General features: G+C 42.1%; 1 protein-coding gene across 1 annotated transcript in view; it reads right to left on the reverse strand.

Annotated features, from left to right (window-relative positions):
* Nucleotides 1–11,667: 11,667 nt before the first annotated feature.
* efhc2 (EF-hand domain (C-terminal) containing 2) overlaps nt 11,668–26,697 on the reverse strand; it is a 61,377-nt gene continuing 46,347 nt past the window's right edge. Inside the window, exons 12-15 of the mRNA XM_055644639.1 lie at nt 26,163–26,360; nt 19,013–19,105; nt 17,271–17,373; nt 11,668–12,005 (exon numbers count right to left, since the gene is read on the reverse strand). Of these exons, the coding sequence (XP_055500614.1) occupies nt 11,913–12,005; nt 17,271–17,373; nt 19,013–19,105; nt 26,163–26,360 (487 nt within the window). The 3' untranslated portion in view covers nt 11,668–11,912. The remainder of the gene's footprint in view (nt 12,006–17,270; nt 17,374–19,012; nt 19,106–26,162; nt 26,361–26,697) is intronic.

Genomic DNA, 26,697 nt, shown 5'->3' on the forward strand with positions numbered 1-26,697 from the left:
TTTGGCAACCTCCACCGTGCACTTAGCTCCAGTCAACTGGAAGATCTTGGATGCATTTCCAATAGTGTAGTGAAGTATGCAGAAACACCAAGTCAAATACAACTCTTTGTTTTTTTTCACTCCAAACAATGTTCATGATGAATGACCATTGAGTGAAATGAAGAAATGGGCATCTCATTCAGTAATTAAAGCATTAAATGATTCAAGTTGGCGGACACATTTTTTGTTTACACCACAGACAATTACATCATAGACAATTCAAACATCCATCAGAATAATTGTCTTACATCATACATAAATAATAACCCTAAATTTAACGACAGTGGCTATGGTTCTTATATGCCCCAAAATGAATTGCACATCCAGCGTGTTGAAGGTCACAAAGCCTGACAAGTTCTATCTGTCAAACCTAGTTACTACAAATGTAGGAAGTCAGGGAAGAAATTGCAGAGGCTTTGGCAAAATGCTGGAGTAACTCAGCGGGATAGGCGGCATCTCTGGAGAGAAGGAATGGGTGACGTTTCAGGTCAAGACCCTTCTTCAGACATTTTGTGTCATCCTTAACCATGTGTGAGGTGCTGGAAGATTGGATAGTGGCTAGTATAGTGCTTATATTTAATAGGTTTTGCAAGGACAAGACAAGGAATTGCAGGCCTGTGAGGCTAACATTAGTCATAGGAAGGTTACTGCAGGGGATTCTGAAGAACAGGATCCACCAGCATTTGGGAAGGCAAGGACCTATTAGAGATAGTGAGCAGGGTTTTGTGCATGTAAAATAAAGTCTCGTAAATTTGAGTACATTCTTTGAAGAGATGCAAAGAGGATTGATGATGGCAGGACAGTAGATGTCTAAATGGACTTTAGCATGATCTTGGACATTTCCTGCAGGTTAGATCACATGGGAAGTTAGGTGAGCTAACCAACGGAATACAGAATTAGCTTAATGTAAAGTCAGAGGCGATAGATGAGGGTTTAACTCAAGGTGGAGGCTTGTGGCCAGCGTTGTGCCACCAGGATCAGTCCACTTGTTTATCATCTTTATACATTAGAGATACAGGGTGGAAACAGACCGTTCCGCCCACTGTCGTGCTGACCAGTGATCACCCATACACTAGTTTTATCCTACATACTTGGGACAATTTACAGAAGCCAATTAACTAACAAACCTGCATGTCTTTGGAGTGTGGCAGGATACCAGAGTACCCGGAGAAAACCCAGGGAGAACGTACAAATTCCATATTGACAGCAATCGTAGTCAGGGTTGAACCAGGTCTCTGGCGCCATAAGAAAGCGACTCTACCGCTGCGCCACCATACCGCCCATTGACTCAGTATAACCCCGCCCGTATATTAACAATTTGGATGTAAATGGTGTTAACAGGTTTGCTAAGTTTGCGGAAGACACGAACATTGATGGGGCAGTGAACAGCAAAGATGGTTATCTAAGAGGTGGCACAAAGAACCTGTTGTTGCACTGTATTACACTTTGACTCTAACTCGCCCTGGAGTTATGTCAGACTTTATCAGATGTATTATAGTCATATTGCACAGAAACAGACCCTTGTCCATGATGACCAAGATGCCTCATCTAAATTACTTCACTGGAAGGTAGGACAAACAAGCCAATATAATGCAGCCTCTTTGCTCTTGTTATCCACAAAGAAAGAAAAACAACTTACCTTCCAGAGTCTTTTCTGTCCCACAATTCTACTCCATTGGTTGGTCCTGATTTGGAAGATGCAGTGCTTCTTTGCTGACATCTTAAGTAAAAATGGTAGATCAGAGACATGGTAGTGTGGTCTTAAGGCTGGGAATTTTAAAAAGCTGATAGCGGAAAGGGAGAATACAATGAATGATGGTGTTCTAAAGATTCCCAGATCCTGGAGCATCTAAAATATTCACAGCAAAAATATACCTGAATCCTTTTGATAGCACCTCCCAAAGTTGCTTCCTCTACGATTCATAAGAACGGGACCATTAGGGGCAGAGGAAGGTGACAGAAGAAATCTTCTAAGTCACACACCACTCTTGGAATTACATCCCATGGTGTCAGAACTCAAACACAATAGTCCTCTGGGGAGCAGTTTCATCTTACAGATTCTAGTTATTCAAGTTGGAGCCTCACCACCATCTTCTCAAGAAACACAAAGGTTGAACAATAATCGATGAACTTTGCTTAAAGGCCCACATCCACTAATTAGGGCCCCTGGGTGTTTTTTCATGAATGTACAGTAGTGCATTCGTAGGACAGTCAGGATTATGATGTGACCTGCTGGGGAATTTGTTGAGGCCAATGTCTTCAGACCTCGGGTTTTGGAACGTCCAGGAGTTTGATGAAGAAATACGATTCAGATAAAATGGGTTGCTGAACTGGAATAATTAAGACTGGAGTGACATTTCAGTGTGGTACTGAGGCGGCAGTATTGAAAATTCTGCTCTTCAGTAGATTGGTCAAACTACTCTTTGATTTCTCCCTCACACAGACATAAAATATGGCAATATTTCAACCATGCATATAAACAGTGGAAGAAATTAATTTGGAGGGAAATTAAAGGAAAATGAAATGCTTCAAGTGTCTTTATTGCATGATATCATGGAGAGATGGCGGCAGTTAACTGCTCACCAGTTCTCTGACTTCACAGCAGAATTATCCGACACTGGTACTGTGCGGTAAACAACTTTTGTTTTTTGTTAGATACAACTATATGAAAATATACTTCATCTGTGGCTATATGTTTTCCTATAACTACAATTTATAGTGGGTATTAATTATTTCATTGGTCATAATATACTTTCTGTTTATGTCAATCTTATTCAACAACAAATGGTTAATACAAGTCAAACATAATCCAAGGGCATCTTGACATAATTCGATCTCACCTTTTAGGCGGACCGCGCCACCATCCCCACTCCAAGCCAATCATAAACCCCCCCATTACCTGAAACATTTCTATGCTACAAGCGGTATGGGGCGTGGTGGTCTACTGTAACTTCCAGTAGTGGAAAACAAGCTTCCTTATCTCTGTCCTATCTTTGTTATGCTTACATTCACCATATTCCCAGACAAGATTTATCAATTATGAATGTTATACCTTATTACCCAAAAAGAAAGATGAGCAAACAAAGCTCCAGATGATGTATGTAGGAGAAGCGTCTAAGCCCGAGACACTGATACAGTATTATGATAGGAGAAGTCCCGGTATTGAAACCCTGGACCCCAGGTGAAGCTCCGGATCCCTTAAGAAAGCCCACTGCATTTCTTAATTGGTTAAATCAGATGTACAGCATTTACAGCCCCTCCCAGGGTATGTGCAAATGCTGCTGAAAAGTGCACATGGAGCCTCGAGGGCGACCCAAAAAAATAGGTTTGCAGTTCCTCCTGGAGAAAATGGAGATTGGCGAGGAAATGATGATCAACAGGCTCAGGGAAATGAGTCCCTCACTCACTGGTTGGCCCGCAAACGAAAGGAAGCTATAATGGGGGGAACGAGAAAACATAGTGACATTGGGGAGGTGGTGCGATGTTTGCAACACAAAGATGAGCCGATCCCGGATTTTACAGCCCGGATTAGGAGTAAGTGAGAGGAACATGCCAGAGTGCCCCTAGCTGACAATGGGCCTCTGGCTGTTCAAACTAGTAAATTGTTTGATGCCCCGATAGGCTCAAGCTTATAAATTGGCCCCTATGTCATCTGTACCCATCCCCCCCTTTCCCCCTCCCCCCTCCGTAGACATCCCCATCAGCCAGTCTAATATTAATACTATTGGGGTTGCCGGTGTCCCCATGATAGAATCTTTATCAGAACCCACTCATATACAGGTAAATGGCACGCCCCTTAGTGATACTTTTATCATCTCTAGAACGGCCCCACTCCCGTTACTGGGAAAGCAGGCTCTGTGCAAACTGAGAGCGGTCTTACACTGCACCACAGACGGCATGTTTATGGAACCACCTCAAAATCGGACCCATCAATTGCTAAATTTAATTAATGAGAAAGAACAAGGGCAAAATGTGCCCATCCTATACTGTTGCCAATTGAGTAGCAATCCATGCAGTCAATTGGTCAGCCGACTCCATTGTGCCCTGCCAAGAGTGCAGGATTCAAAAGGCCAGTGTTTATAGTATCTTGTTGAAACAAGCCAAGAAAATAAGCGGACGCATTGCATAGCATTATATACGGACCTTCTTAATCCCGGGTACCAGGAAAAAGTCTCCCTCTGGTTGAATAAACTCGAACAATTAACAGCGACCCCTTCTTTGTTTTTTTGGGTCATGGGATTAGGAATAGTAGTTCACCTCTCCCAAAACCAAAGGAATCGATTTGAGATGGGACACCTCTGAGTCAAACTTGACCATAGCTATTAGATCTCCAGCAGTGGAGGAAATAGGGGAGATGGTAAAAAGGCTGACGGACAAACAGTCAATTCATGTTTTAAAATTGCCAATGGCAAAAGGAGAGGTCCAGATTGACTTATTTAATGATACCAAAGGAAAGATCACGTGGGTCTGAAAGGAATGGGACGTATTTTTGAAAAGCAACAGCCGCTTACTGAGGATCCGCCAAGGTTTCCAATGGCTCTGGTCCAAAGACCCTCTGAACGATGGGCAAAGCATAAGAATCAGGTAGGGAGAGTGCATTCAGCCCCTAAGCATAAAGTGACTTTAAAAAAGGGTGGTGCCCTGCCATGTTTAAAACAATAACGACTGATCCCGGAAGCTGAAGGAGGGATAGCTAAAGTCATCATGCGTTTATTACAAGGAGTATTAGTGAAAACGCAAAGTCCGTGTAATACTCCTATTCTGCCAATCCCGAAAGAGACTAAATGAATGGCGCAGGGGAAAAGACCGGGAGCCTATTATTCTGTGGCTTTACCAGCTGTAATAAACGGCACGCCAGACTGCTTGCAAGCTGTAGTGGCGACAACTACAATGATAGAAAAATCAATCGCCATCGTTCTTGATCACCAATATGTAGTGAATATTCATGCTGTGATGTTATTATGCAACTCTGCAGCCACACAGCATTTCACAGCCACTAGAAGAACAGGATATGAAGTTATCTTCTCATAACATCTGAACTATACTTGTCAGTGTTTGCCTGCTATAAACCCAGCTACCTTTGTGCCACTGCCAGAAGAAGGATGTGACCATGATTGTCTATTGCTTGTAGAAGCCACTACCATTCCCTGGCTGGACTTAGTCATCCGATTGATATTCCTGACCTGGTCCATTTACTGATGGCTCTTCACTTCGACTTAGCGATGACAGATTATTAGCAGGAGCTGAGCTGTATGCCCTGACTCGTGCCTGCATATTGGCAAAAGATAAAAGTGCTAATATCTACACAGATTCTCGCTATGCGTATGGGGTTGTACAAGACTTTGGGCAGTTATAGAAAAATAGAAGATTCATCACATCAACGGGAAAGACTATTAAGCATGATAAACTGGTCTTAACTTTACTGGATGCTGTCCTATTGCCACAGGAAATCGCAGATATTAAATGCAAGGCCATACATCATCGGATGATACATCAAAGGGAAACAGATCAGCTGATTATGTAGCCAAAAAGGTTGCCCTACGGCACACCCTGCAATTACAAGTGGCTAAAATTGAGTTTGCACAAAGAAAGCTCCCGGTTAGCATTGTTGTAACCCAGTTACAGGATGCCCGGAGCCTAGGATCACTCCTGGAAAATAATTCCTGCAGCAAATCAGGGTGCTATCAAGATCCCATTATCCGAGTCGACCCTGATGGTCATATAGTTTGTCCCAGGAGCCTATATTTGGCCCCGTCTCGCCTAGCCCATGGACAGGCTCACATGGGAAAATGGGGGTATGGCACACGCATTGTCCCAGCAATGGTTTGCACCCAGTATAACAGTAATAAAGGTTGCAGGAACATGTCTGGCAAGTCAACAAAATAATAGAGGGAAGAAACCTGCAAAATGTGATCACCTAGTACAACCTGAAATGCCTTTTGAGAATTTGCAAATTGATTTTGTATATAAGACTGCAGCAAAGGGTGTGAGGTACATTCTGGTCATAGTTGATATGTTCTCCAGATGGGTGGAAGCACATCCAACTAAGCGGGATGATACAAGGATAGTAGTCAATATTTTAATGAAATAAATAATACCTAGATTTGGGATACTCCTGGGAATAAACAGTGATAGAGGAACTCATTTTACCAGTAAATTAGTTCAGAACCTATTGAAGGCTCTTGGTTTCCCGTGGAAATTACACATACCATATCAACCACAGTCCTCGGGGATGGTAGAACGAGTAAATAGGAAATAATAGCTACTTTGGCCAAAGTATGCCAGCAAAATAGGTTGTTGTGGTCAGACACCATGCCCATAGTGATGTATGCCCTGGGAAATCAGAAAGATAAAAACACAGGCCTAACACCTCACGGGATAGTGATGGGGCGACAGCGACCTATGACAACAGGAACCCGACCCCTGATGACGCCTGAGAAGCCTGATATGGAACAATGAAAAAAGATATGCTTAAGCCATGTGTGAAACAGTTGGTAAAATCTATGTGAAAGGAAAACAGGCACAGGTCACCCGTTTAAACCAGGAGATCAGGTTTATGTGCAAGCAATAAACAAAGATTCTATCTCTCCTAGATGGAAAGGATCATATTTGGTGCTGCTACCAACACAGACAGCAGTAAATGTAAAAGAAAAACCCGATTGGATACATACCACCAAATGTAAACTGCATCACTCAGACGGAACCCTTGAGGAGAAGGAAACACGATAAACCGTAAAACATTGTAGTGATAAGATGATGATAAAAAGTGACAAAATGTAGACATATTCTTTATTAACTAACTTTGTAGTATTAAATACTTATAGATATACTAACCTTTTATGGGATCATAGAGGACATGAGGGTGAAGTGAGGCATAGATAGTTACGAGAACAGGATGAAGGTAGAAGTTGGAGTACGAAATTCAACTAACAGCTTTCACATAGAACACCATGGACACTGCTTATCTGAGCGGGATGATTAGGATGTTGGGTTTGTGCCCATATCCCTACGCATGCTGAAGGAGGTATCCCTTTGCGAGCTCAAGGACTGGTTCCAACCAAATTATAATCGGACACATATGCCTCCCTTTTTGCGCCTAATTAATGAAACTATAATATGCGTTGATCATAAAGATCAACAAGGAGGGCACTGTGGAAGAAAATATTAAAATCCTTTCTTACTTAATTTGATTGGAATTGAACAAGGTAACGAAAGGGTGTGTTGAGGTGGCAATTGGCATCTCTCGATGACCAGGTTCGTGGGAATTGGCAAAATAAGATCAGACGCTTTACCTCGTCTGGGAATGTGGTGAATGGTGAATGTAAACATAACAAAGATAGGACAGAGATAAGGAAACTTGTTTTCCTCTACCGAAAGTTACAGTAGGCCATCCTACCGTTAGTAGCATGGAAATGTTGCAGGTAATGGGGGCTTTATGATTGGCTCGGAGTGGGGATGGTGGCGCTTCTGCCTAAAAGGTGAGACAGAATAATGACAAGATGCCCTTGTATTATGTTTGACTTGTATTAACCATCTGTTGTTGAATAAGATTGACATAAATAGAAAGGACTAGACTAAGTGGGACCCGTTGGGCCCCAGCATCACACGGGAGGGCTGGTCCCCCAACGCAATATTCCACCTCTCCACCAATTCCAATATTGGTGGCCAGTGGGGGGGGGGCTTTCTGGAACGCTAGTATGGGTGTTGTGGGCTGAAGGGACTGGTTTCCAGAGGCCTAGTATGGACATTGTGGGCCAAATAGATTCTTGGGCTGGCGGCTCAGTCACTCAAGCCTGTTGTGCCGGCAGCTCACTCACTCACGGCTGGTGGGCTGGCAATTGACTCACGGCTATTCCTTGAAATTCCATTTCAAGCAGGGTGCAAGGCCACCAAATTCAAGTGCAGTTTCATACCATTTCAAGCAGGGTGCAAGGCCACTAAAGACAGCGAGTCTTGACCTTTCCCCCCCCTCCATCTTGCAGAGACTGAGCCCCACCCACACTTCTGGGTTTTATAGTCCCTCCCCCCTCCCACCAGAAGGGGCGTGGCCTTCATGGTGTGATTGAGATTCTCTCTCCTGTCAACATTTTTTAAACACTAATAACTCTTTTATTTTTTATCGATGGGAAAAATTCCCGGCACCTGATGAGTGGAGGGGGACTCTGGGTAAGATGACCAAAAATCATAGCCGTACGTCTTAGTGGTTTTTCTACAATCAATATAAAGCGCAAACAGGAAGTGTCAAGATTAGACTTTTAATTATATAGAAGGCAAGGCAACATTAATTAGGCAAGGCAACATTAATTAGGCAAGGCAACTTTAATTAGGCAAGGCAACTTTAATTAGGCAAGGCAACTTTAAATAGGCCAAAGGCAACACAGCTTTAGCATTTCCAAACCAAAGGCAACACAGCTTTAGCAACCGCAACACAGCTTTAGCATTTCCAAACCAAAGGCAACACAGCTTTAGCATTTCCAAACTATATTTTCAAACCACATTAAGGGCACTGACAGGTCAGTAAAACCACTCACAGTTTAGTAGACATGTGTTCAGTGTTATTCACAGCTCAGACTGAGAGACGTGACCCTCTCGCTCCCCCATCTTGCAGAGACTGACTGAGGCAATCAACACTTCCGGGTTTTATAGTCCCTCCAGAAGGGGCGCTGCCTTCAGGAGAGAGAATCGCAACATTTTTTAAACATTAATAACTCTTTTATTTTTCATCGATGGGAAAAACCCTCTTGTCCTGCGCAGTGGAGGGGGACTCTGAGTAAGATGCCCAAAAAACACAGCCGTAAGTGGCAGACTTTTTTCTAAAATCAATATACAGAATAGGAAGCGGTCAAGATCAGACTTTTAGTAATATAGATATTATGACTCATTAAATAATTAATACCCATGTAGTAGATGGTAGTTATAGGAAAACATATAGCCAAGGATGAAGTATATTTTCGTATAGTTGTATCTAACAAAAAACAAAAGTTGTTTACTGCACAGTATAGCAGTCGGCTAATTCTGCTGTGAAGTCAGTTAACTGCCACCATAACTGATATCATGCAATAAAGTCACTTGAAGCAAACCTGCAAAGTCTCCGCTTTTCATTTTCCTTTAATTTCCCTCTAAATTAATTTCTTCCACATAAACAGATGAATTATTTTAAATTACCAAGAGCTTCCTAATCTCATGAATGTGATCAGATATGCAATCACCCAGAAGGTCGAAGATCAAAATAATTATATTTATATGGTGACTTTTATGACATTGTAAAGCACTTTACAGTGCTAAACATTTTCTAAGTTTAGTCATTGTTTTAATGGAAGAAACTTGGCAACCAAGTTCTAAACAGTAAGGTTCCACAACATGAATACTCAGTGATCTGCGTAGTGTTGTTTATGGATGCATAAATCGCGGTAATAACTCAACTGCTTTTCCTTGAAGTAATGCTATTGAATCTTATACACCTGCCAGGGTAAGAATAAAAGCTTGAGGCAAAGGAAGTTCTGATCTGAAAGCTGACAATGCATTGTACAGGACCGGGGTTTAAAGACCCATCTAAATGCAGTACGTCTAAAATTCTAGCACTGCAATGGAAGGTCACATCAGATTATTTTTTTGTGTTAAGGTTCTGAAGTCGCAACTTCCCAACTCAGAAGTGAAAGTACTGCAAGCTAAGTAGATGAGCCTGGGGTCTGACTTGGGGACATAGTTCGAAATTAAGTTAGCAAGAATGCTTCAGCTCTGCACAGATTATTATCTAAACTTCCTGCCAGCGTTCTCAACTGAATACATATTATAGAGACATCAGCTGTGATTTCTCAATATATCCAGGTCCTGGAGATTTCAGTGTGAAAATGCTCGGTTAGTGAAGTATCTTCAGAATCAATCCATATGTAACACAGGCAATTTACAATAATAACATTGCAATTTTGTTTGTATCATCTTTTATATGGTGGAAACCAGTAAATGTTGAATATTTTTCATCGTCTGGTTGCATTATCTTCTCATACCATTATTTTTGCTTAGTTAATACTGTTCATATATTCATAAATCCTCTTCATATATTTTTAGTATTCCTTGTATATTCCCTTTCTTTACTCTGGAGACCAATGGAAGGGTCATTATGAACACTTCCTTATTTTTAATTGAATGATCTTTAAGAATATTTCTGCCACATTCTGAAAAGTGGGTCTATTGCGTTTTAGATTAATGTGATAGCTGCTATAAGCTATGAATTTGATTTTGTATATAGATCAAACTCAGAGGTAGGTACATCTGGAGCCTTAAACTAGAGCCATGCTATTTTCCAAAAAAACACTATGTTTCATATGCAAAGAGTTTTCCATAGGGGGCATGAAGAAAGTATTTGTAATATAAATACTTCATGCAAAAAGGAACTGCTGAATTATGTCAATGATATCCTCTGCTTTAAACTAGTAAAAGCTGGAGGCAAAGAAAGTTAAAGTCTGAAGGTTTACATTGCATTGCCAACTCTGGCTGTATATACTGTTCCTCTTTTACAACAAATTTCCTAGTGACCCTGATTTCTGACAAACTTCATAAACACTGAAGCTCTGATTGTGCAATGTGTTATTCTCAGCCTATATCTCATCTTCCAGGAGCATAAGGATGTCTTCCAACCCTTCTTCCAACCTGCTGTCTTCCTGCGTTGCAGCATCATGTTGTCTGTATCACCGAGTTGTATGTATGTTGTTCCTCCAGCCAGAATGAACGGTGAAAAAAGGAGCCCAATTTTCACAAACCCACAGCTTCCAAGTTATTCAACCACCATAATCAAAAAAAATCAACAATTTTAATCTGCAGAAGAGCTGAGCTATTAAATCATGATATTGGCTGAATGTTTAATCAATTTAAGTTAAAGCATGTACATATCTATTCACATGGCACCAGAATTGGTTGTTGCCCACTATTTATAGCAAGGAATGTGATCAGGAGGCTTTATGTATTAATGGACAGTCATTTAAAGCATTTTATCAGGCTTTTGACGAGCTCTGGTAATGCTGATTACTTAATGTAAAAATTACAGGGAACAGGTAAATGGGCCAAATAGCCAAATTCTGCTCCTTATGGTCTCCATCAGTTATAGTCATAGAGTGATACAGTGTTGAAACAGGCCCTTCAGCCCAACTTGCCCACACCGACCGACATGTCCCATCTACACTTGTCCCACCTGCCAACATTTGGTGCTTATCCCTCCAAACCTGTCCTATCCATGTGTCTGTCTAACTGCTTCTTAAATGTTGGAATAGTCCCTGCCTCAACTACCTCCTCTAACAGCTTGTTCCATACATCCACCACCCTTTGTGTGAAAAAGCTACCGCAGATTCCTATCGCAGATCTTTTCCCCTTCACCTTGAATCTATGTCCTCTGGTCCTCGGTTCACCTACTATGGGCAAGAGACTGTGCATCTACCCGATCTATTCCTTCTCATGATCTTATACACCTTTATATGATCGCCCCTCAACCTACTGCACTCCAAGGAATAGAGTCCCAGCCTACTCAATCTCTGCCTATCGTCTAGTCCCTCTAGTTGAGTAATGGAGAAGTGAAAATCACTTTTGAGACCTTGTCTCAAAATTAAATTAGTGAAAAAAATATTACCCACAAAATGTGTGACATTTTTTAATATTCTCATTTATTGTCAGTTAATTAATCCATTAGACATAAATTACTTCTATGGATGAGGTACACACAAGTGAAAATCTTGTTTTGTTATTGATTTAGTTGATGTCTAACTGCAATTATGTTAACAACTAGAAAGACATTTGACTTTTCATATGTACCAATGTCTAAAAAAATATTTAAACAAACACTTTTCTGTGAATAAGATAAAGATGACCCACTTTGAATAATTTTATTCCTGTTTGCCGAACAAATCTTCTATGAAAGCTATGTAGTTGATACTCTTCACTTGTATAATTGGAAACTCTGAACTCCTGGTGTAAAGCTGAAATGATAAACAGAAAGAATAAAACTTGATATTTGTTCTCAACCTAAAATTATTTTACCCATGCTTCAATGTCCTGATCATGCATTTAATGTTTTGGGAGAGGAATATTTAGTCACCTTTCCAGGATAAATGTAATGGTGTAGAACTCGAGGTAAAGGAGCCGTTAGGAGGTAGTGACCATAATATATTTCATACAATTTTAATCTACAATTTGAGAGGGAGAAGAGAAAATTGGAAGTGTCAGTATTACAGTTGAGCAAAGGAGACTATGGAGCCATGAGGGAGAAGCTGGCTAAAGTTGATTGGAAAGAGACCCTAGCAGGGATGACAGTGGCAGGCATTTCTGGGAATAATACAGAAGATCCAGGATTAGTTCATTCCAAAGAGGAAGAAAGATTCTAAGGGGAGTAAGAGGCGACCATGGCTGTCCAGGGGAGTTAAGGACAGTATCAAAATAAAATAGTATAACATAGCAAAGATGAGCGGGAAGACAGAGGATTGGGACACTTTTAAAGAGCAACAGAAGATAACTAAAAAGGCAATATGGGGAGAAAGGATGAGGTACGAAGGTAAGCTAGCCAAGAATATCAGGAGGATAGTAAAAGCTTCTTTAGGTAGGTGAAGAGGAAAAAAATAGTTAAGACCAAAGTTGGACCCTTCAAGACGGAAACAGGTTAATTTATTATGGGGAACAAGAAAGGGCAGATGAGTTGAACAGGTACTTTGGATCTGTCTGCACTAAGGAAGACACAAACAATCTCCCAGATGTACTAGTGGCCAGAGGACCTAGGGTGACTGAGTAACTGAAGGAAATTCACATTAGGCAGGAAATGGTGTTGGGACTGAAGACTGATAAATCCCCAGGGCCTGATGGGACTGAAGGCTGATAAATCTCCAGGGCCTGGTTGTTTGCATCCCAGGGTACTTAAGGAAGTGGCTCTAGAAATTGTGGACGCATTGGTGATCATTCTCCAATGTTCTATAGATTCAGGATTAGTTCCTGTGGATTGGAGGGTAGCTAATGTTATCCCACTTTTTTAAAAAGGTGGGAGAGAGAAAACAGGGAATTATAGATCAGTTAGCCTGACATCGGTGGTGGGGAAGATGCTGGAGTCAATTATAAAAGATGAAATAGCAGCAGATTTGGATAGCAGTATCGGTCCGAGTCAGCATGGATGTACGAAGGGGAAATCATGCTTGACTAATCTTCTGGAATTTTTTGATGAAGTAATTAAGAAAATGGGCAAGGGAGAGCCAATGGATGTAGTGTATAAAATTTCAGTGTGCATATATACACATACACATACTCAATAAACAAACAAACAAATATAATGCAATAATAATAATAGTCTATTGTAGTTCAGAGCTTATTGTTGTCGTGTTTAATAGCCTGATGGCTGAAGGGAAGAAGCTGTTCCTGAACCTGGACGTTACAGTTTTCAGGCTCCTGTACCTTCTTCCCAATGACAACGGTGAAATGAGTGTGTGGCCAGGATGGTTGGTGTTGGTCTCTGATGATGTTGGCTGCGACTTCGATAAATCCTTTTGATGGTGGGGAGGTCAGAGCCGGTGATGGATCTTATTGAAACGTATAAGATTATTAAGGGATTGGACATTCGAGAGGCAGGAAACATGTTCCTGATGTTGGGAGAGTCCAGAACCAGCGGCCACAGTTTAAGAATAAGGGGTAGGCCATTTAGAACAGAGATGAGGAAAATCTTTTATACCCAGAGTGTTGTGAATCTGTAGAATTCACTGTCTCAGAAGGCAGTGGAGGCCAATTCTCTGGATGCTTTCAAGAATGAGTTTGATAGAGCTCTTAAAGATAGGGATATGAGGAGAAGGCAGGAACGGGGTACTGATTGTGGATGATGAGCCATGATCACAGTGATTGGCGGTGCAGGCTCGAAGGGCCGAATGACCTACTCCTGCACCTATTGTTTATTGTCCATTGTCCTTCAACACAGAAACTACCATTCCAGATTCAGAAGATAGGTTCATGGAGTCATACCGGATCTAAACAGGCCCTTTGTCCCAACTCTTCTATGCCATCCAACATGCCCCATCTAAGATAGTCCCATTTACCTGCATTTGGCCTATATCCCTCTAAACCTTTCCTATCCCTGTCCAAATGTATTTTAAATGTTGTTATTGTACCTGCCTCAAATACTTCCCCATGCAATTTGTTCCACATATCCACTGTGTGAAAATGTTGCCCCTCTGGTTCCTATCCCTGGCTCTCATCTTAAACCTATATCCTCTGGTTCTTGATTCCACTCCCCTGCGTAAAAGAGTCTGTGCATTCATCCTATTTATTTCCCTTATGATTTTATAAACCTCACCGTGAATTTGGCACATGGTAGGGGAGAATATAGTAAACCGTTGAAAAACAGTGAAGTGCTACAAGTCTCACAGTATAAAACACCAACAAAAAAAGTCAGGTTCTGCTGCCCTTTAGTTTTGGATATGAAATTTTGACGCATGGTTTTGGAAGTCCGAATCTGTCATTAAATCCATTTCCACATGGAAAATGTCAGAGTTACTGCAGGTCAGAAACAATACCAGCAATTGAGCAACATCCATCTGCCAACATCAGTGGAAAACATGACCAAGACCTATAGAAAATATAGCCAGCATTCATGGAATACACAGCTAGTATCCAAGGAAACCCACAGCCAGCACATGAAAAGCACAGCCAACATCTGTGGGAAGCACAGCCAACATCCATGGAATACACAGACAATATCGATGGAATACACTGACAACATTGATTAAATAGTTACCCAGACGGGACGTCGAAGGACGATAAGCCGAAGCAAAGAAGTGGAAGCCAAGATACCGAAAGGAAACGACGGTGAAAAGCCAAATAACCGAACGGACATGATGCCTAAAAGCCAAATAAATGAAAGGGCACGAGGCCTAAAAGCCAAATAACCAAAAGGGCATGCCGCCTAAAAGCAAAATAACTGAGAGAGCACCACGCTGAAAGGATACGAACCCGAACGGACTCCACGCCGAAAGGACAATATGCAGAACGGACATGACGTCTCCAGGGACGGGATTTGTCCGAGACCTTGTCAGCAAATGGTCCAGACCCCCGCGTCCATCACATGGGAGGGTGGAGGTAGGGGGGGGGCTTGTTAAATTTCCTTCGCCGTTTTTGGACTTTCCTGAATATAAAATAAAACCCCATGTGATTGGAACTTTCGGTTGATTTAACAAAATGATAATCCAAATTGGTTCCATAGATATTTACACCAACAGTAACGCTGTAACAATTATATTTTGACTACCACAATAATACACTACCATGCATCTTGAAGGCCAGTGGCCCTTTGGGTGTGAATCGAGAAACCAGACAAAAAAATATTACTTTTTAAAAAAAAACATCTTAGCTCGCTGAGTTGGTTCAGTGATATGACAGTATTGGTCGTTTTGCGCTCAGAGATTTCCTTTGGGATGGAAAAGTGGGTCAGTTGTAAAGAAAACCTTTATCAAATGCATTGTGCGAAATTAAACAAATTTTGGAACCAGCTTTCGTCTGATCTAACCAATCGCATCAACTATATTCTGCTTTCCAAAAGGAAATACATTCAGGGTGATAGGGGAAATTGTAAAATGTATGCAGTATCAACAATGCCAACCATTTGCACGGGTTTGTAACTGAAGGTGCGGGGTGCAAAGGCAAGGAGGTTGTATTGAACTTTGTTATAACATTGGTTTCATTAAGGCTGGGATATTGGGCACTGCACTGTACAGCACGAAAGCACGGCAGAGACTGCAGACAAGATTTACTAGAACAGTGTAGGAAGGAACTGCAGATGCTGGTTTACACCAAAGGTAGACGCAAATTGCTGGAGTAACTCAGCAGGACAGGCAGCATCTCTGGAGAGAAGGAATGGGTGACGTTTCAGATCGAGCCCCTTTTTTGTCTGGTTTCTCGATTCACACCCAAAGGACCACTGGCCTTCAAGATGCATGGTAGTGTATGTATTGTGGTAGTCAAAATATAATTGTTACAGAGTTACTGTTGGTGTAAATATCTATGGAACAATTTGGATTATCATTTTGTTAAATCAACCAAAAGTTACAATCACACGGGTTTTTATTTTATATTCAGCAAAGTCCAAAAGCAGCAAAGGAAAATTAAAAATCCCCTCTACCCTCCCGTCTCCTACCCACCCTCCCGTCTCCCCCCTGGCCAGTGATGTGATGAATGTGGGAGTCTGGATCAATTGCTGACAAGGTCTCAGACAAATCCCGTCCCCGGAGACGTTATGTCTGTTCGGCGGCTTTTCAACGTCATATCCGTTCTACGTATTGTCCTTCCAGAGTGGAGTCCGTTCAGGTTTGTATCCTTTCGGCGTTGTGCCCTTTCGGTTATTTGGCTTTTAGGCGTCGTGTCCGTTTGGTTATTTGGCTTTTCGCCGTCATTTCCGTTCGGTATCTTGGCTTACACTTCTTCGCTTCTCGTCCTTCGATGTCCCGTCCGCACACAGATGGAATATGCAGGAAATTAACAATCATTTATAAACAATGATTCTATTTTCTCAAGTGGAATTTCTGTAAATTACATACTGTACATAATCTAATTAACACTATTTAAAGCATTTCCCTTCTTGTCATAGACAAAAATGCTGGAGAAACTCAGCAGGTGAGGCAGCATCTATGGAGCGAAGGAAATAGGAGACGTTTCGACATCTTTCTTCAGACTGACGAAGGGTCTCGACCCGAAATGTCACCTATTTCCTTCACTCCATAGACACTGCCTCACCCACTGAGTTTCTCCAGCATTTTTATCTACCATCGATTTTCCAGCATCTGCAGTTCCTTCTTAATCACTTCTTGACATGGTACTCTACAGCTTTGAGAAGCTGTTCAATAAGATTGGTATAATCCACATTGTGAATCTTCAATGAAGCAGCTTTAATTAGCGTAAAGATGCAATATACAGAAAATAAATCAATAGCCAACTAAATCTGTAACGATTGGATAAATGGTTTTAAATCCAATGATTATTTAAATATATTAAAAATAGTGACTTCAGTAATGAGTCTAAAGTGGCTCTACAAGCATAGATCTCACTTTGGTGACATAGAAAAAGAGCTATTCAAACTTGGCACATGATGAAAAGGCCTTTGCAACAAAGCATTAAAAGCCAACAATCTGGTAATAATAACAAAACTCTTTTTAATCAATGTTTAGACATCAAGTTATGAAAGGAAGCCAGTTGCAACACTTATATTATGTCCTACATCTTACCTTAATGGGGATCTTCGCTTCAGCAGGTGGTACAGGATTTTCTCTCCAGTTCAGGCCCAAGACAAGATTCCTGTATGCCACTTGTCCATCAACATTCAGAAACCTTAAAGTGTTTTGAAATAAATATCGTAAAACAATAATATAGTTGTTCTGTGCAAATTACTGAAGTACACATCCTTATTATACACAGTCAGATAGTTTTGCTGCCTTAACCTGTTTGACAGTTCGCCTGCCTTTATTGTTGTCAATGTGCTGAGGTTCAGTGAAAAGTGTTTTGTTTCTTGCTGTCCAGTCAGTGAAAGACTATACATGATTACAATCAAGCCGTCCACAGTGTACAGATACAGGATAAAAAGAATAATGTTTAGTGCAAGGTAAAGTCCAGGAAAGTCCGATTAAGGATAGTTCGATGGTCTCCAATGAGGTAGATGGGAAGTCAGGACTGTTCTCTAGTTGGTGTAAGGACGGTTCAGTTGCCTGATAGCAGCTAGGAAAAAAACTGTCCCTGAATCTGGAGATATGCTTTTTCAAACTTCTGTACCTCTTGCCTGATGGGAAACGGGGGAGAAGAGGGAGTGACTGGCGTGAGACTGGTTCTTGATTACATTGGCGGCCTTGCCAAGGAAGCGTGGTGTAGATGGAATCAATATAAGGGAGGTTGGTTTGCGTGATCTAGGCTAAATCCACAACTCTCTACAATTTCTTACGGTCTTGGATGGACTGTTCCCAAACCATGCTGTGAAACTTCCAAAAAAAAAGCTTTCTACAGAGGATTTGTAGAAGTTGGTGAGGGTTGCTAGGGACATGTTGAACTTTCTAAGTCTTCTAAGATCACCGGCGTTGTCTTGGGTATAGTTTGTATGTTCTCCCTGTGACTGTAACGACACATCACCAGAGACTTGGGTTCAATTTAGATCACTGGTGCTGGCTTGTGTGGAGTTTGTATATTCAACCTGTGACTGCAAGAGTTTCCTCCAGGTAATCCAATTTCCCCCCACATCACAAAGACATGCTGATTGGTAGTAGTTGGCTGATGTATGTTGCATCTGATGTAGCAAGATTGCAAGAAAATCAGGGGGGTGGTTATGGGCATGGGAGGGAGAGTAGGTTCAAGGGGAATAAGTAGGGAATTAGATTAATGGCACTGCTTTATCCTGGTACAAATGTACACGTCTAAACACCCTGGACTTCATGATCCTGGAGTTAGATGGCAAGGTGCAACAAGTTTTTTTTGCCACACAAGCCAGCCACAAACCATTGTGACCCTGTCCCCAAGAGTCTTGGGCGAGGGGAACAGAGATTTCTCTTCTGTCCCTTATTGAGGCTTTGGAAGAATGTTTAAATATTTCCGATATACAGAGACAGTTGAAAGCTATTCAAATAATGTTTTTAAATCACCAACGTTAGGTTGGAGCAGCCCGAGCAAAACCCAACAAACTGCAAACATCAGCTCCCAGCAGTTTCACATTCTTGCCTTCTCAAAAATCACGAGTGCAAGATGATTCTTTTTTCCCCCTCAAAGTCCTGGAGCCTCTAAATTGCACTCCAATCCAAACATAAGCATGAAAATCAATTTCTGTACATATCTAATCCTATTATAATCACACAGTTCTAATACAGGCAATTATCATTTCAATTATTCTCCTTACAGAGTAAATGTTGAGACACAACTAAAGTAAGCAGACAATTGATCTATTCCAACGCATTGCACATACAGAATTTTTAATGCTTTAGAGACCTACTTTGAAATCATTTCTTCAAGAATATCAGTTGGTGTAGGCAGCTGGAAACCTTTCAAAATATTTCTAGTTTCCTGAATAGGCAAGAATCCAGTTCTGTAATAAATTGGGGAGAAAGAGATTTTTATACTCAATGGTTCAAAACCTAAAGAAGGGACAAAATGGTGAGATTTGAAAACTAAAGTTACGTTTTAAGATAAAACCACATATTAAAAAGCCTTGGTCCTGAACTGCCTTATCATTTTTAATCCTCATGCTGTTGCTATGTTGATCTACCTTTGATCTCCTTCATTTACACAGTGGTTAAATAGATGGAAACTTTGTATGAAACACAACACCAAGCCAGAAAACTGTCTGATTCAGCTTTATATGATATCTGAGAAATGGTTGCCTGGGGCAATGGTTCAAGTCCCACTTTCAACTTATCAACATTAGATGATGGATAAACATAATTACTAGGATTGTGGAAGTAAGGTGCAGCAGAGTGTCAACTGCAATTCCTCAGCAAATGCATTTTAATCTTATATTAGCTTTCTACACATGCTGCAGATTTTTGTTTAGTAATCCCATTAAGCATCTTGGACATTTCATTTGTCACCTTGCAAAATGATTGCTTGTTTTTGGCAAAGAGAACTTTAAGAACCGAATTTTCATTGGTACAATAAATCCTCATATAACAGACCATAGTGGGGGGGAATGGTGTCTGTTATTGCCAATTGTCCACTAACAGGCAGTGAAGAAAGGTAATGGCATGTTGGCCTTCATAACAAGAGGAATTGAGTATAGGAGCAAAGAGGCCTTCTGCAGCTGTACAGGGCCCTGGTGAGACCACACCTGGAGTATTGTGTGCAGTTTTGGTCTCCAAATTTGAGGAAGGACATTCTTGCTATTGAGGGAGTGCAGCATAGGTTCACGATTAATTCCCGGGATGGCTGGACTGTCATATGTTGAAAGAATAGAGCGACTGGGCTTGTCTACACTGGCATTTAGAAGGATGATAGGGTATCTTATGGAAACATATAAGATTATTAAGGGATTGGACATGCTAGAGGCAGGAAACATGGTCCCGATGTTGTGAGAGTGCAGAACCAGGGGCCACAATTTAAGAATAAGGAGTAGGCCATTTAGAACGGAGATGAGGAAAAACTTTTCCAACCTGAGAGTTGTGAATCTGTGGAATTCTCTGCCTCAGAAGGAAGTGGAGGCTGATTCTCTGGATGCTTTCAAGAGAGAGTTGGATAGAGCTCTTAAAAATAACGGAGTTATTGGATATGGGGAGAAGGCAGGAACAGGGTACTGATTGTGGATGATCAGCCATGATCACAGTGAATGGCAGTGCTGGCTCGAAGTGCCAAATGGCCTACTCCTGCACCAATTATATATTGTCTATTGTAAGGGATTAACATTGTATCAGTAGTAGAAACAAACTGCAGATGCTGGTTAATACACAAAAGGTTAATGTATAAAATCATGAGGGCAACAGATCGGGTGAATAGTCTTTTTCTGCATTGTAGAAGAATCAAGAACTGGAGGGCATATTTTTAAGGTGAGAGGGCGAAGATTTAATAAAAACCTGAGGCACAACATTTTCCACAGAGGGTGGTGGCTGAATGGAACGAGCTGCCAGAGGAAGTAGTTGAAGCAGGTACAATAACAACATTTAAAAGACATTGGAACTGTACATGGATAGGAAAGGTTTAGAGGGATGTGGGCCAAAAGTCGGCAAATGGGACTAGTTTAGATGGGACTTGGTCGGCAGGGAAGAGTTGTGCCGAAGAGTCTGTTTGCATGTTGTATGACTATATAATCCATTACATGTTTCCATTGTTATTTTGTCTGTTTTAATTATGTGAATGTACAATATAACAACATTGGAAAAAAGGCAACTTGCATAATTTACACATGATATTCAATTTTACTGTATTTTACAATCAATAATCAAAGACATTGAGATATAAGGAACTGCAGTTGCTGGAATCCTGTGTAAAACACAAAGTGCTCGAGGAAAGTGGGTCAGGCAGCATCTGTGGAGGAAATGGCTGGCGGCGTTTTGGGTTGGGACCCTTCTTCAAACTGCAGTAGGCATGTATTAATGCATTAAGAGCCATTTTTGAGGCAAATACAAGGGAATGGTAGAAATCGCCAAATATGCCTGGTTTCTTGTTACAGTTACACAAATTACTTAATTCCATGAATCATAAATAATTGTTTACTGAGCTGTGTTTTTATAATCAGAGGGCAGAGAGTTAATGTGAGGGGTGTAGGTAATATAATAGTAAGATTAAACGAGAACTTACCAGTTTGAAGTTTGATCTGTATTTTATGAGGAGTTACGATGAGGGATTACGTGAAGAACCCGTTCAGCACGCATGCGCGGCATACTTCAAAGCAGCGGTGTGGAATCACAGATAGACACAGTTATTGAAGTAAACATAGTAAAGATAAGGAGACATCAGTTTATGAATTTGACCATTTTATTGAGGGTGGGAGCGGAGGGCACGTAATCCCTCATCGTAACTCCTCATAAAATACAGATCAAACTTCAAACTGGTAAGTTCTCGTTTAATCTTACTATTTTACTTCGGAGTCACGTGAGTGATTCCGTGAAGATTTCAAAGCTCTGTGATTTCAAACCGTGTAACAGTTATTACTACATCACTGCCGAAGTCTTTGAGGGAGGAAGTGTGTTATCGTAATCAACCAATGAATCTGTTTGTAGAAAAACACAATGGTATTTTTTAACAATAACAACAAAGAAATTAAATTGTTCCCCTGGGCTTAAATTAAATATTTGCAGTCTGTAAAATCTTTCCTGCAAATAAAACAGGTTTTGCCAACGGCTTATTATAAAATTTCTGAACGGTCTTTCCCCCCACCATCCTGCTGTAGCCAGGATGTGGTTTATAGGCACGTCCATTCTTTTAGCCGTCGACGTGGATGCTGCCCTGGTGGAATGAACTTTGTACATGTTAGTTTTTATCCCAGCAGCTTTTAGCACCTGCTTGAGCCATCTCGAAATGGCTCGTCACCCGACCATAAGGTTTTTTATGACTGACCCACAAGGCTTTTCATCTCCCTCGAATATTTTGGTTGTGTCTATGTAGGATAATAGGGTCATGGCACATAACCGTGTTTCTGGCGGGTAAGCCCGGAATTCCACGACTGGATTAGGTGTTCCTGGTCTGCTCTGTTTGATCATTCCCTGGATAACGACAGAGATCTGGTCTGGAGCTGTGAGCATGGTGTCCAGTCGCAATAGGTGTAGTGACTGGACCCTCTGTGCAGCTACAAGTGCCATCAACATGAGTGTTTTGAGCATAGATGGTTTCAGGTTGAGGGATCTGGCTGGTGGGCATCCCCTGAGGTATGTCAGGACCACACTGACATCCCATATATGGGTGTACCTTGGTCTAGGGGTTAGAGTTGTAAATACCCTTCATTAGTTTGACCACCAGCTGGTGGGACCCCATGGCCTGTTGTCCTGGAGCTGGTTTTAAATAGACAGGCAGGGCAATTCTAGCTGTGTTGATGGCTCTGTAGCTGAAGTCCTTCATCGTGGTGAAGGTTCGCCAGGAATTCCAGTACGTTGGTAACTGTAGCGGTTGAGTAGGTGGTCCCTGTATCCAAGCAGTACTTCTCCCATTTTTTGATGCTGGACAAGTGCTGTTTTTTAGTGGATGTTCAGAGGGATGCTGACATGGTGTCGACGGTTTGTTATGATAATCCCAGTCCCAGAAGTGGTTTGTGCAGCATCTGCAACCCAGGAGTTTGATTTTCTCATGGCACGGGTGGCTTGTGCCCAACACTGGGTGTTAATAACTCTGGGTCACTGGGGAATACCATCGGAGTTCCAACAACCATGTCATGGAGTATTGGGAACCATGGCTGTGTAGGCCAGTCGGGTACTATCAAAATACCTGAAGCAGAGTCCATTTGTACTGTGCGTAGCCCCCGACTGATGAGGCAGAAGGGAGGAAATGAATAGAAGAAAAATTTCCCCAATCCAGCGCGAACGCATCTACCGCTGCTGCCTCAGGGTCTGGTTCCCAAGCGACATACATAGGTACCTGGTGATTTAGTCTAGATGCAAATAAATCGATATCTAGCGTGCCATATTGCTTGATAACTTTTGTGAAAAATATATATTTTTGGGGGTTTTAACATCCATTCGATGTTGTCATTAAATTTACGTGATCTGGTGTCTGCCACTGTATTTAGCTTACCTGGTAGGTAAGTTACTGATAGCCAAATATGTCTTTGGACACACCATTGCCAAATTGTATTGACCAACTTGTCGCATGATACCGATTTTATGCCGCCCATATGGTTAATGTAGGCCACCACCGTAGTATTATCTATTTATAACCGTACATGCAAGTGATGCATATTTATGCATATGCTTTTAAACCATAAAAAGTCACCCAAACATCTCTAGATAATTAATGCCCAGTGTAAGTGGTAACGATGATTCTGGGTTAGTCCATCTACTACTTGTGCTGGATATAGAGTTAGGTGCTCCCCAGTCTTGAGCACTGGCATCTGTTTGGATAACTGACGTAGGGTTAGTGATGATAATAGGCTGAAACTATGTCAAACGTTTTTTGCCCACCACTGTAGTTCTGATATTACTTCAGTGGGTAACTTCATGAAACGATCATAATGACCTGTATGTCGTTTTTGGTACAAAGGTCCGAATTATGTAGCTGGAAATGCTGCTACCATTATCCCAATTACTCTGTTACTTGTCGAGTAGTTGGTAGTTTGTTGACCATTAAATTGTTGTACGATTGTGCCAATTCAACTATGTTGTCTCTTGGCAATGTTACAGTCACGTAGACTGAATTAATTGTGAAGCCCAAGTAGTCCATGATAGAGGATGGCTTCAACTTAGATTTATCTGGATGTAAGACAACCCCAGGGTTTCGAATAACTGTTTGGTAGCTGAACAGCTAACATAGTCAAATTCATGGTCTTGCATTTAGGATATCATCAAGATATGCCATGACAATATGTTTTTGTCTTCTGAATATTGCCAGAGCTGGTTTTAGTGTCTGGGTGACACTCTTGGGCTGATGTGAGCCCATTGGGTAATGTTTTAAACTGCTATAGCTGCCCCATCCAGTTAAATTTCAGGTATCTGCGATGATCCTTGTGAATGGTACTAAATGGTAAACATCTTTAAGATGAATGCTTGTCATGAATGAAGTATCCTTTGGAATTTAGTTGTTTGGCAGTAACAACCGGTTCCATTTTGAAATGTATATACTTAACAAACATATTTAGTGAAGTTAAGCCAATGATGATGGGACATCTGCCATCTTTTTAGGGTTTAGTGAATATATTTGATACGAATTGCAAGGGTTCAGGTTTCCCCATGATACCCTTTGTAATTAGTCTCACCAGTTCAGCTTGTCCCTCTTGTTTCTTTAACGGAGAGAGGAAAAATACCCTCTGGGGTGAATGTTGACCTGGTGGCAATTTTTCTAGTATGAATTGTATTCACTAATGCCATTGAGTATATACTGATCACTCGTGATAGACTCCCATGTGTTGGTATGCTCTGTATACTGGTAGGAACCAGACCCACCTACCTCCATGGTTATGGGTATTCTTCTGTTTCCTGCCGGTCCAACGAGTGTTGCACGTCGTCTGACGTGGCGGTGACGTTGGGGGGTGGCACATTTTCCATGGGGTCCGCTCTGGGCCCTGGTCTAAATAAGACTTTCGGTGATAGATGCGGACCCCGAGCTTTCATCAGTCCGATATGGTAGACGTTGACTGATGGATGCGATGGGGTGCTGCTGCGTAGGAATTACTGTTTTTGGTTACTCGTCCCGGCCCTGCCCTCATGAGCTGAAAGTTTTGTAAAACCTCTTGCATGTCCTTCATATGCTTTGTGAGGTTTTTGCCACAGAGCAGTGGGTCTGGCTCAGTGGCTGGGGTCTTATGACTTGTTTACGAAGGTTGTGGTCATCTCCGTATTTGTCCATGGAACGAGGAAAAAACGATGTGATGGCTGTCGTCAGGCTTTTAACGCCTCCTGCACGTGGGGTTTCCACGTAGCTGTCCACCACACACCACACCTAGCAGCTCTTCCTGTTCCTGCACCCCTTGCATACTCCCGAGATCTTCAGCCATTGCCCCTGTTCTTGACCAGCCCAGTCCTGGTCACCAAAGCTATCCTCTGGAAAGGAGGAAGCAATGGACAGTGCACAAGGCACTGTGGAGGGAGTGCCTGACCCCCTCTGCGAGAGCGCCCCTCCTGGGGTGCACCTCGCTGGAGCTCCTGCTCCAAGAGCCGCTCCATGCGGCTCAGGCGGCTGTCTCTCCCCCGCCTGGGTGGAGAGACATCCCCGTCCGATAAGTCGGAGCCACCGGCCGGAAAGCCTCTTCCTTGGCTTTTACATCCAGCCCGCTGCTCAGGCGCTAGCGGGGCTGGGCTCGGTCACGGTGTCGGGGTAGCGGACCGCCCGGTAAGCGGTCCTACCACCTTGTTGCTGCCCCTGCGAGATGAAACGCTCCTCCGTGGAGTCGAGCGGGGGGGCAGGTCTGTGCAGGCGGCTGTCTTTCCTCCCGTGCGGGTGGAAAGACGTCCCGTCCGATAAGTCGGAGCCACCGGCCGGACGCCTCCGTGGCGTTACTTCCAGCCCGCTGCTGAGGCGCTAGCGGGGCTGGGCTCGGCGCAGTGTCGGGATAGCGGAGCGCCGGGTAAGCGGTCCTACCGCCTTGTTGCTGCCCCCGCGATGGAAACGCTCCTCCGTGGAGTCGAGCGGGGGACAGGTCTGTTCCGTTGCTGCCCCCCCCCCAGATGGACGCTCCTCCGTGGAGTCGAGCGGGGGACAGGTTTGTTGCAGAGCCTTTCTTCTCTGCCGGACAGCAAAGGCTCCCTGTGAAGGAAACCGACGTCAGCTTACCTGACGGTCTGTTCTTTCACCTCCATAGTGGGAGAGCCCGACTCCCACCTGCCGCTGTTGCTCTGCTGTACGTAATGCCGCGTATGCGTGCTGAACGGGTTCTTCACGGAATCACTCATGTGACTCCGAAGTAAAATTAGAAATTATGGTATCTTAAAACATTTCTGAGAACAAACAGGGGAGTCATTGTGTTTAGTAATAAAATTGATGATTCGGATATTCATTGCTCTGTTCATTACCTTTGTCGATCTTCATAGACGAAAGCCTCAGATAGCTTTTTAAAATCTTCAAAGCCATTTTTTCTTAGCTCCTCTTGAACTAAATGTAATATGAGACAGACGTCTGTATCTTGCTGGTGACGAATGCTATAATACCGGCCTACTGTAATTACTTCATGCTCACTGATGTGTCCTTCTCCAATCTGAAGTACAATATTCCTTTTCAGAAACAATAGATATAATAAATTATTACAAGCAATAATAATCTATGAAAGAGTAAATACACAAGTTCTAATTTCAAATAAAACACAAAATACTTGTGCTATAACTCCACGACAAGCGCTCAACTAAGAAAGCCAAGCCCAAAGTCAAAGTATTATTTAACTATCTAACTAAATATACCAACTAACAATAAATAATTCTGTATGCAAAAAAACAGCTACCTACATATTAACTAGTTCTTTAAAAAAAACGAATCCTGCAGATGCAAGTGTATCATTGTGGTTATCAAGTGGGCACCTCCCTTCATTGGTGTTTTCGTTGAGTCAAGCCCATG

Source organism: Leucoraja erinacea, chromosome 13, assembly GCF_028641065.1.
Source record: "Leucoraja erinacea ecotype New England chromosome 13, Leri_hhj_1, whole genome shotgun sequence".
NCBI lineage: Eukaryota > Metazoa > Chordata > Chondrichthyes > Rajiformes > Rajidae > Leucoraja > Leucoraja erinaceus.